Raw genomic sequence first — 12,073 nt, forward strand, 5'->3', positions numbered from 1 at the left:
TACATCAGACTCAACAAAAGCAAAACAGACTTTAAGTACAACTTTACAATGTAAGTCGCAAGGGAACAATTTGAGTATTATTGTTTTTTTATAAATGGGTGGTGCGGGGAGTTGGTGCTATGGCAAACCTTTGGAAATCGTTTGGGGTTAATAACAACTTTGACAATGAGCCATCATTGAAATATCTAATATTTTGAGTGTTATTGTTTTTGTGAATAGGTGGTGTGGGGAGTTGGTACTATGGCAAATCTTTGAAAATCGTTTGGGGGTTAATAACAACTCCGTTTGATTGGTGAAATAGTTAATTTTCATTCTTAGTTGATTTTTATCATGCAGAAAGAAATATGAATAATAGTTCAGTCTTTGAGCATGGTCGGATAGACCCTCTATAATTATGCTACAATAAGATACTTAATTGGATTTTAGATATAATTTCATAATTGGATCCATATTCAGGCAAAAAACCATAATAAACTTGTTAAAACATGTTAAATCACGAACGGATCGGGTCATACAATCCAAAATGAAGTAATTCAACCCATTATCCATGACTGTTCAAATTGTCTGCACATCATCGTCAAACAACGAACATTTGAAACATAACATTTGAGTATGTTTCAAACAAACATTGAACTTAGAACAATTATTAAGGAATGAACAAAACCAATGTTCTATTCCGTTCTTTTTGTTCATTTCGTTCAACCCTGGGCTAGTACCCGCAACACTTAATTGGGTCCCTTTCTTTTTAAAACTTGAAAACTCTATCAAAGTCATTAATAGCACTATCATCGTCACCAGGCCTTGACCCATTAAGGTGAAAATGGAAGATTTTGAAATAATGGGAAAGATGATAAATATCTTTCACAAAAGTATTTCTTTATACAAATCAAATTATTGTAAAAGATCAAAGATGGTGATGACCAGGAAGCAGATGAAAAGGAGGGAAAGCTTGCACGACTACTGAATCCAAACTGGAGGAGAGCTATAAGTTTGGTTCCCGATTTTGCGGGATTCTCTAGTCCACGTGTCATGAATCGAACATTATCGTCCAACTGTCAGGAAACCTCATTCGACTCATAACCTGATCTAAACCCCTAAATCTTGGCAACACACAATTACTGAAATGTGGAAATTGTCAAAGTGTTTGATGAAATGTCTGAACTAAAAACGAAGCCTTCCTTGACGCCATCTGAAAGGGCCACTCTGATGGCTGGAATCAGTCACCTCTGAAACTCATTCCGACCGCTTTCCGGTCACAGAACAACCCTCAGAAGGCCGGGATCCGGCCTTTCTGAGGCCCCTTTTCCCTGGTTTTCTTCCATGCGGAGTCGATTTTCCGGCGTCCAATGGAGCCGACAAGCCGGACCACCATACATCAATTGCCGACCGACCCACTTGAGAAGATCTTCTCGCACCTCTCCCTCCGGGAGATCTTCGCTTGCCGCGCTGTGTGCCAGCTGTTCCAGCAGACCCTGACTTGCCCCTTCTTCCTCCAGCGGGTCGCCTTCCGCACCACCCTCAGCTGGTTCGTCGTCCACCCCTCGCACTTCCGGAAGTCCCGCCGCGCCTCGTCGGAGCCCCTCCACGTCTACGACGCCGAAAGTGACGTTTGGCTCCGCTTCCCGCTCGATTTCCTCCCCTTCTCCTCCGCTATCCCCGTTGCCGCATCCTCCGGCCTCCTCTACCTCTGGTGCGAGTCGAATTCCGTCCGCTCTCTCGTCATCTGCAACCCCATCACGCGAAAATTTAGGGTTTTGCCCCAATTGGGGTCAGCGTGGTTCCGCCACGGGACCGTCCTCTCGGCGGGGTTCCGAGTTCTGGTCCTCAACGAGTTCGTCGCGCTCTACCTCGCCAATGGGAACCTCTGGTCGAACTTCTCCTCTGGGCTGTTGTCGAAGCCGCGGAGCCCCGTGCTCGTCGGATCCGTAGTCTACGCCCTCTGCGACATCGGCTCCCCGTGGAGATCCCAGTGGAAGCTCGTGTTATGCAAATTGGACGAGTTGGGGCGCGGGCGCACCTGGGATCGGCTCGAGCGGCGAAAGTGGGGAGAGATCTTCGACATCCTTAGGCGGCCCCGGCTGATCCAAGGGAAGGGGGCGAGCCTGCTCATGGTGGGAGGGCTGAAGTCATCGTTCGCGACGAATTCGGCGTGCTCAACGATCGTCATCCTCCGGCTCGACCTCGAAAGCCTCGAGTGGGACGAGGCCGGGAGGATGCCCGCTGAATTCTTCGAGTGCTTCAGGAGCTGGGGCAAATTCAAGGTGTTTGGGATGGGGGAGAGGGTGTTCTTCTCAGGGAAGGGAGCGGGAAAGTTGGCGATGTGGGATTGTTCGGAGAAGGGGAAGGGAACGTGGAGATGGATTACGGGCGTCTCAGAGAGCAAGGATGGTCTCTGCCGGGGATTCGCATTAGATGCCCGGATTGATGCAGTGCCATGAGGAAGACAACGTATGCTTTTCTTCCTCCTCTGCCTTCTTGCTGAACATATTGTTTGTTTGAAACTTGTTGATTTCATTATTTGAAATCTTAATGTAGATGGTAGTGATTTTTGCTAATCAAATATGAATTTAGGTTTCACTATCTTCTCTTGAATGTTGGATTTCTTAGATTCTGGTTAGCTTGCTTGAATATTTGAGGTAGGTAGTGACGATTTCTGCTAATTAAGTATGCATTTCGGGTTCATTGGCTTCTCTTGGGGTTGTTCGGGTAGTGGTTAGGTTGGTCCAGTTTTAGGTATGTTGTCCTGAGATTCTGACTCTTGATTTAATGGAATATAGGTTGACATGTCAACAACCACTATTATTTAGATTGGTGAAGATCATGGTATTGTCAGCTGAACCTGTATGTTCACGTATCCCCAATTCCTAGATGCTCACCTTCATCTATCTTGCAAGGGCTCTCCATCATCTATCTTCATTTTGGCATTTATAACTTCTAGAGTATCGACCAATTTTTCATCCCAATGATCTCCGCTGCATATTTAGTCTATGATAAAAAATAACCATGATGTGAGTAAGCAACTTATATTCCAAGAAAGTATCGTAAAAAATTAAGATCCATCATGTCAAAGTTGGCTTTAAGCACATATTTGATATGGTTAAGTTTTTGTTTATCATCTCCTGTGATTATCATATCATCTACATACAGTAGTATAATCACCGTTCCTGCATCAGAAGACTTAACAAACAATGCAGTATCAGTAAAACAAGATTTAAAATGAAATTGTGTCATCACATCACTAAACCTATCATACCAAGCTTTTAGAGCTTGTTTTACGTCATACAGGGCCTTACTTAATTAGAGAGTTTTCCCATGTGCTAAAGTCAATCTAGGTGGAGGATTCATCTACACTTTTTCATCCAAACTGCCATTTAAAAATACATTTTTAACGTTCATTTGAAATATATGTCATTTCTTAATTGATGCTGTAGCAATGAGAGTTCTAACAGTAGTTATGCGAGCAACTGGGGCAAACGTCTCATCATAGTCTATCCCATATTCTTGACTATATCTTTTGGCCACTAACCTAGCTTTATATCTTTCTAATGTTTTATCGTACTTGCTTTTTACCTTGTATACCCATCTGCATCCTATAGTTTTTCTTCCTTTAGATAATGTTTGAATTTCTCAAGTTTTTGCTCTTTCTAATGCCTCTAACTCATCGTTCATGGCCTTAACCCATTCTTGATAATGTTTAGCCTCATGATATGATTGAGGTTTGGAATACGAGTGAATGACTATTAGGCAAGATCTATACCTTGGTTCAAAGGAATCATATGATACAAATCTAATAGGAGCTCTTGAAATTCTTATGGATTTTCTAAGGCTAGAAGTCTTCTTCTTGTCTTTGAGAGTATATTTCTAAAGCACATGGTGGGTGACCTTCGGTACGTCGAGCATAGGTTTGTAAATTATTATGAGATAGGTCTATATTATCAAGATTCCTACTCACATTCTCGTTTGCCTCGTGTATGTCTTGGCTCTTATGAATATTTTCTCACTTATCATTGACTAGGTCAAAGAGGAACGAATAATCACAGCTCTCTTGGATATTATCTTTGCTAAAACCTTTTTCATTTTCAAGAAACGTAACATTTCGAGAAACATACAATTTGTTTCTTTCAATGTCATAACACCTATATCTTTTTTGGTTTCCGACATAGCCCAGAAACACATAAGGAATGACTTTAGGGGAGAGTTTATCATTCTTGTTGGTAAGAACAAAACATTTGCACCCGAAGACCCTTAAGCTTTTGTAATAGGAAGACGTTTTACAAAGTTTTTCAATAGAAAAGACATTTTCAATATTTTTTGAAGGCATTATATTTATCAAATAGACTGCCGTAAGTACGACTTTGGCCCAAAATTCTTTTAAAACATTTCTAGATACTAGAAGTGTTCGAGTGGTCTCAACAATGTTTTTATGCTTCCTTTCGGCAAGTCCATTTTTTGAGGGGTGTATGGACACGATTTTTTATGTATAATCCCATTTAAGCCAAGATAATTTTTAAATTCTTTTGACAAATTCTCTTCCAGAATCAATTCTAAAGATTTGAATATTGGTTTTAAATTGATTCTTTATGTAACTGTGAATTTTTTTAAAACAATCAAATAATTTCGATTTGTATTTTGAAAAGAATATCCAAGAGTGTCTACTATAATCATCTATAAACACAACATAATAGGAAACACCTCATTTGGATATGACTGGTGCGGGTCCCCATACATCCGAATACACTAATTCAAATGGATTCTTAGTTATAAGGTCTCTTGTTTCAAAAGGTAAAGACTTCATTTTGCCAAGAATGCAATCTTCGCATAAATTTTTTTTCTTTACAATTTGAAAGAAATGAAAATACTTGTAATTTGGTCACACTAGGATGTCCTAGTCTTTTGTGCCAAATTTCTATATCTTTCTTTTCCACAAAATTACAAAAAAATTGTTTTGGTAATTCAAGGTTGTCCATGACATAGATGTCTCTTCTTCTATGGCCTTTGTAACGCCCCACAAATTTAACTCAAATTTTGAGAATATATATATATATATATACTTTTTTTTTATAACAACAGAAATATTCAAATTAACCGGGTTAAGTAGGAGAATACTATGATTTTGCAGATATACTACGCAACAAGTATGCAATGTAATTGAATAACGATGGACAATAAAGCATGATACTAAGCATAGCATGAATAACCAAGTGACAAAAAACAAATCCATTACATGTCATAATGCTAACTCACGAACTAGCATAACATGAATAATCACATGATCAAATAAATAATTACAGCTTTAAATAATTCATCACATGCACAATTAACTAATCACATGTTTTAAATAACTAATAACATGTTCAAGTACAAAGCTCACAATCTTTTGTCTAACTGATATACCCAAGAAGTTCAATTTAATGTTTCTCTTAAATTATTTCGCAGGTACTCGCAGGCTAAGGCAACCGTAACAGAAGAGAATATTTAGGGATTTATTATGCATTAGTATTTTATTAATCCAAATGTCTAATTGAAACTAAAATCCTAAAAGAGCGGTTGTATAATCTAGATAACCTCTCAAAGGCCCAAAACATTAAGATGCATCCCTAACTTCTGTAAAGGAACGTGAAGCTACCGTTTAGGACAAAAATTGGTAGTCTAGGTCCCCTAACTCTGAGGACTGAGGACCAATTAGCCATTGTCACTCGAAGCTAAAAACATGTGTCCCTGGAGTGGTGTACCATCTACCCTCTCTAAGGTTAGCCCGAATCTGAGTGGGTTGCTTATCTTATTAAGTTTATTACCCGACTTATCAGAGTTTCCCCTTATCTGAACCCAGTCGCTCAAAGATATTGGTGCTCCTCAACAATTTTGAACCCTACCACTGTAGCAGTAGATTCTCAACCATGTATACCTTAATTAAATATGTTGCCCATTTTATCAATTTACTTGAGCAAACTCACCTAGAGTGTTCCGGTACCTTTAAACCGTCAAGCACGAATGCCCTGGTACCTTTAAACCAGTTAGGCAAAAATATTAAGTTTAAGTTTCTCATTTATATGACGTCTACAAACTTGAGGAATCTACTTGAGATGCTCAAGTACCAGACTTGGTACTTTACACACTCCTATTTACCCATGACTTGTACTTTCAGGAAGAGGTATAAACTTTGTTCATAAGATATCGTTAAGACTCACTTGAATTTCCAACTCACTTATAAACTTACTTCCACAGGGTTGAACCCAGAGTTACCGGAAACGCCTATAGAATAGGGGAAGCGCGCTTCCCCGGGACGCGCTTCGGAAGCGCGAAACGCAGCGCTTCCGAAACGCGAGGGGAAGCGCAGGTTCAATTGAGGAAGCGCGTCCCCCTTTAAAGGGAAGCGCGTCCCCCTTTAAAGGGAAGCGCGTACCTCTTTAAAGGGGTACACATACCTCTTTAAAGGGGTACACGTACCCCTTTAAAGAGGGACGCGTACCCCTTTAAAGGGAGACGCGTACCTCTTTAATGGGAGACGTGTACCTCTTTAAAGGGGTACGCGTACCCCTTTAAAGGGGGACGCTATTATGGAAAGGTCGAATTTGCCCTTAATTTTTTTTTTTACACATGAATATATTTTTTACTGAGGTTAAAATGGGTATTTTATAAAACCCGTGAAAAAATAAAATTGAAAGGGGCTTAGGGTTTTGTTTTTTCACGCGTATCTTCCGACTCCTCTCTCTCTCTCTCTCTCTCGAGTTTTCGGCGAGCTCCGAGTTCTGGCGACCTCAAAAAATTCCGGTGGCCTCCACCGACTTCCGAAGATGAAGATGTTCACCTTCAGGTACGCTATCTTCTCTTACCCCCCTCTCTCACGCTCTGTCACTCTCTCTATCTCGAATCTGGATCGGTCGGGTCCTTGGTGAAAAGGGGACGGCAAGAAGTCGGTTGGAGGGGTTGATGGCGGTTGGGTTCTGCCAACTGCGAGCCCTAGGGAGAGGAGGACCTCTCTCTGACCACCTGTGCATGGCAAGTGGCTTGGGCATGGGGGGGGGGTGGCTGGACAGAGACACACAAAGGGAGAAAAGGTTGGGGAAGGAGGCTTCAACAGGGAGCACCACCGGCAGTGGCGTAGCTAGGATTCATGTGAGGGGGGGGGGGGGGGGGGCGCAAATAGGGGTGTAGCAAGAAAAAAAAATTGGTGTGATAGGGGCAGCATCCTCCTTTTTTTTTTTGAGATAAAATAAAAATGGCTACAATTATTAATAAAAATCTATTTCATATGGACAAATCAAACTATTTGCTGCAGTCAGGGTTGGGCTACAAAAATGGATAAAAATCTATTTCATATGGAATCGGAGCTGGGCTAATACTGAGCTTTTAATTTTTTTTTTAACTGGACCGGGAGGCCCATATTTTGCTTTGATGAAGAGTTTTCGAGTGATATAGGGCTGGTGTCTGACTTGTGTGGTGTGAGGTTCATCTCGTGAGCAGAGGTTTGATTCCTTCATTCTCTCTAGAAAGTACATTTAAGGAACAGGGGATTGTTAGAGACTATTTGTTTCATTTTTCCGTTGCAATAACATGATGGTCTTTATCTTTTGTTTTGTGTTATCATATGATGATCATTTATATTCTTATTTGAGACCCATGAATGAACAGTATATTGGTTGAGAAACATTTCACATTTTGTGGTTGTTTAACTGAGTTTATTTGGTCGTCTTTTTTAGAAATAAGGGTTAATGCAGTATTTTTTTATCATTCTTGTAGGTTTTAACTTTTAAGTCATTTTGACGATTGCTTGAATCCTGATTCCTGATCAGATTGACTGGATCACTTTTATTATTCTTTTAGTGTTGGATATATATGGATTATTGATTTATTGTTTTCAATTTCAAAGTCAATGAAAAACATGTTCTGCCTCCACAAGTTGTCTTATGGTTTCATTATGGTGTTTGATCTTGCAGACTTCTAGAATCTATTCTCTCCTTGATCTCTTGAAGTGATTTTGCTTTATGTGAATTCTGAACTTACATGTTGATCAAGTGAACCAAGCATGATAAAAGAAACAAAACAAAAGAGATACTTATAAGTATCCTATAATATATAAAAAATATATTATAGGAAAATTCTTGAATTCATATTATAAAAACATATTATACAAAATGTATACCAAGCATGATTGAGCTTATCATCCCTATTAAGTATGAATTCTTTGATATACTGAGCGTGGGCACACCCAGGCTCGGCTCATTTACTCTATCAGAAGAGTGGGGCAACTAGTATGCTCCAGCTAGTTGTTTAAAATTTTAAATAAATATCATTATTGCTAGTAACAGTCGGCCAATATGAATTTTGTTTTTCTTCGTTGTTATGTTATCTTATTTTGGCATTTTTTCATAAATGCAAACTTTTGAAAGAATTCTTTTTTTAAAATTTTGTTTGCTTTATCATAGTATATTATAGAATCATAGATCTTTCACCTCTTTAAATGATGTTTATTTATTTGTTTTAGTAATTGGTAAATTATGAGTAATGATTTGTGTTCTTCACTCTCCATTATTTACTGTTAATAATAGCTTTTTTAAAGTGTTTTAGGTTGATTCTGATACTTTTATGATGCAGATATATTTGCATGTTCTTTGCTTCATTAATGACCATCTCAAGCTATGATCACGATAATTCTGATGACGATGACGATTCTTTGTACAATTTGGAGCATGAATCATCTAGTGGTGTTGGGAAGGGCAATAAGAGGTCTTCTGCTTGTCCATATCAGTTTGAGGACCGAAACGAAAATTGTTTTGATGAGGAAGATGGAGAAGAATATGACTTGGATGACTACTATTCTGAAGATGACCAAGATGATGAACCACCTAGCATGCATAAAACAACAGTGCTATGGCGCCATGTATTGAAACAAAAGAAGAGTGGGCAAGGAAAGCAAGGTGGAACCCAAGTTTTTATGTGCAGGCACTGCAAAAATATTTATCATGGGTCATATACTCGAGTTTTTGCACATCTCATGGGATCTCCAAAGGGATAAAGTGTTGGGATTGCCTTTTGCCCTGTAGTTGCAAAAAATGCAGAATTGGCAAAAAAAATTAAGAGGCAAGTTCGTCGAGTGGAGGTTTCATCAAGTGCATTTGAGTTGAGGAAATCAAGAATTGATACTCCGAAGAAGCCTATTAGTATGACTACATCATCTAGTGGAAGCCGAAAAACAGTTGATATTCGTGATACCTTTAAAAAGGTAGAAAGAGATGATGTAGATCACAAAATTATCAGATTTTTGTGTGCAAATGACATACCTTTCAATGTGCTTCGCTCACCATATTGGGAAGAGATGATATCTTCAGTTAGTAAAGTGCCCGGATATAAACCCCCATCATATGAAAAAGCGCGAACAACGTTGCTTGACAGTGAGAAAGAGTGTGTTCACAGGGAGTTAAATGAATTTCGAGAAAAGTTTGAGGAGTTTGGAGTTTCCTTTGTCTCAGACGGTTGGACAAATATCAAGAACAAACACTTGATAAATATACTTGCCTCAAACTGTTTTGGCTCGATGTTCTTATATGCAAGCGATTTTTCTAATGTGCAACAGTCAGCTGCAAACATTGCCGAGTTTTTGAAGACGAGATTTAAACTTGTGGGGCCTTCTAATGTAGTGCAAGTGATTACAGACAATGCAGCAAATTGCAAGTTAGCAGGTGAAGAATTAAAACAAACGTACAAGTATATTTTTTGGACACCTTGTGTTGTGCACACACTTAATTTGATCTTCAAGGATTTGGCACATGAGTTTCATTGGTTGGGAGAAACATATTTGCAGAGTAAAGAAATTGTGAAGTATATCACAAATCATTCAAAAGCACTAGCAATCTTTAGAAGCAATGAAAAATTAGAATTAATAAAGATTGCGAAAACAAGGTTTGCTTCACATTATACTACTTTGAAACGCTTGCTTGATGTGAGAGAGAGCTTAAGGCTCACAGTAATTTCAGATAGATGGAGCGATTGGAAGCAATCATGCACGGATGAAATTATGAAAAAAATGGCTGTTACAACAGAAACAACTGTTCTTGATGAAGAATATTGGGATTCTGTACGTTTAACATTATTGATTACAAAACCCATCTATAAGATGATTAAATTTTGTGATCAGGAAGGTTCTATAATTGGTGAAGTGTATGAAGGCATGGACAACATGTTGGGGGAAATAAAAGACAATCTAAAAGGACAACCAGATTTATATGAAAAGATTCATAAGATTGTCTCAAATAGATGGGATAGAATGAATGTGCCTCTCCATAGTCTAGCCCACATGCTTACTCCAAAATATTACGAGTCGGAGTATCTCAAAATCCCAGCAGCAGGAGGGGTCAAACGAGTTTCTTTTGGTAAAAATTTAATTCTATCTATTTAATAAAGTTTAAAGTTAAATGATTTAATTATTTTATTATTTCATTTGCATTTTCTTGTTATAGTTACTAAATATTTTTTTTTTGCAGAAAAGGATAATGATATCTTAGACGGTGCAATGCTTGCGCTTGAAGTCATATCTTCTGGAAATGAAGAGTTATCTACACTTTATAGGTCACAACTTGTGGCTTTTGCATCAAGAAGTGGAAGATTTAGCCGAAATGCAGCACGAATAGATGCACTGAATCCTACAATGTCAGTGCTTAATTGGTGGCGTTTTTATGGTGGTGATACACCGGAGTTGAGAGCATTAGCCATTAAGGTTTTATCTCAACCTATTAGCACATCTTCTGCAGAAAGAGTGTGGAGCACCTATAGTTACATTCACAATGTTAAAAGAAATAGGCTCAATGAAGATCATGCTGATACCTTAGTGTATATTCATTCCAATCTTCGATTGATTGACAAGTATAATTAAACTGTGTTGTACTTTTGTTTTGGTATTTTTTTTTTCTCTTTTTTTATCATTGATTGTTTATTAGCATTCATATTTTATATTCTTGTTATAAAAGGTGCAACAATCGCTATAAAGAAGGGCCTAGTCGAAAATGGGATATCAATCTAGAACTTCCTATTGTAGAAGAAAATACATTGAGATTAGAGGATATACGATGGAGAGATTTGGATGATAGTGCACAACAATCAAGCACTATTTCCAAATCCAAACATAAAGATGCACAACCAAGAGCTCCATTACTTCCAATAATTATACGTACAAATGAAGTTGAAGAGGATACAAATCAATCCATCAGAGCTAGTAGAACTGCAGATATACAAGAGCAACCATCAGTTCCTCATGGTCGGATTGATCGTTTCTTTAGCCGGAGACCTAGGCAATGTATGTTGATATTGTGTTTTTTATATTTTAAATTATGGTTTTTGAACATTTTAACTTTTTAACGTATTCATTATAGGAAATGAAGGAAGGAGCAAAAGACATGGTCATGGAGGACAAGATGCACGTGATGATGCAGAAAGTTCGCGATCTATTGCTGACTTGAAGGGGAAGAGAAAGATGACAGATTAATGAACTCTTGAATTATTTTTTTTTTTTATGATGTAGTTGGAGTAGTCCAACTTAAAAACTTTTATGTTACTTTTTTATCATGGTCTTATAATATTTTTTTGGTATACTTTTATTTTGAATCTTGCATGATGAAGTGAAGTAGTGGATTATGTTAATTTTAAGGTTAGACTTAGAGTTTAGAACTTTGTAGCTTATAATTTACAATTTAGAAATTTATAGCTTCTTAGGTCGCTTCCGGTTCGCTTCCTATGTCGCTTCCGAGACGCTTCCTATGTCGCTTCCGAGACGCTTCCCGGTTCGCTCCTAAGTGGTCCCACGCTTCCCGCTTCCTAAATTTTTGAAAGTACCTCGCTTCCCGCTTCCGCTTCCCGTATCGCTTCCCGCTCCCGCTTCATCGACTGGCAACTCTGGTTGAACCCGAATACCATTTCCATGTTTAATAGTAACATGATTCACGACTGAGTATTGCCACCCTCGCCATGTCACCAATATGATTAACCATATGGTAGAGACAATACTTAAAATCATAAACACCTTATGGTGTCTTTAGAGTTATCGAATTCTAAGGTATAATTAAATGCTGACTGCAACCAT

At 38.5% G+C, this 12,073-nt stretch overlaps 1 protein-coding gene across 1 annotated transcript in view; it reads left to right on the top strand.

Annotated features, from left to right (window-relative positions):
• The first annotated feature begins 1,081 nt into the window (after nucleotides 1-1,081).
• Nucleotides 1,082-12,073, top strand: part of LOC149817026 (SKP1-interacting partner 15-like) — a 37,903-nt gene continuing 26,911 nt past the window's right edge. Inside the window, exon 1 of the mRNA XM_089986857.1 lies at nucleotides 1,082-2,448. Coding sequence (XP_089842983.1) covers nucleotides 1,347-2,438 — 1,092 coding nt within the window. The 5' untranslated portion in view covers nucleotides 1,082-1,346 and the 3' untranslated portion in view covers nucleotides 2,439-2,448. The remainder of the gene's footprint in view (nucleotides 2,449-12,073) is intronic.

The sequence above is a fragment of the Nuphar pumila genome, chromosome 14 (genome assembly GCF_984573655.1).
Source record: "Nuphar pumila chromosome 14, dmNupPumi1.hap1.1, whole genome shotgun sequence".
Classification (NCBI taxonomy): domain Eukaryota; kingdom Viridiplantae; phylum Streptophyta; class Magnoliopsida; order Nymphaeales; family Nymphaeaceae; genus Nuphar; species Nuphar pumila.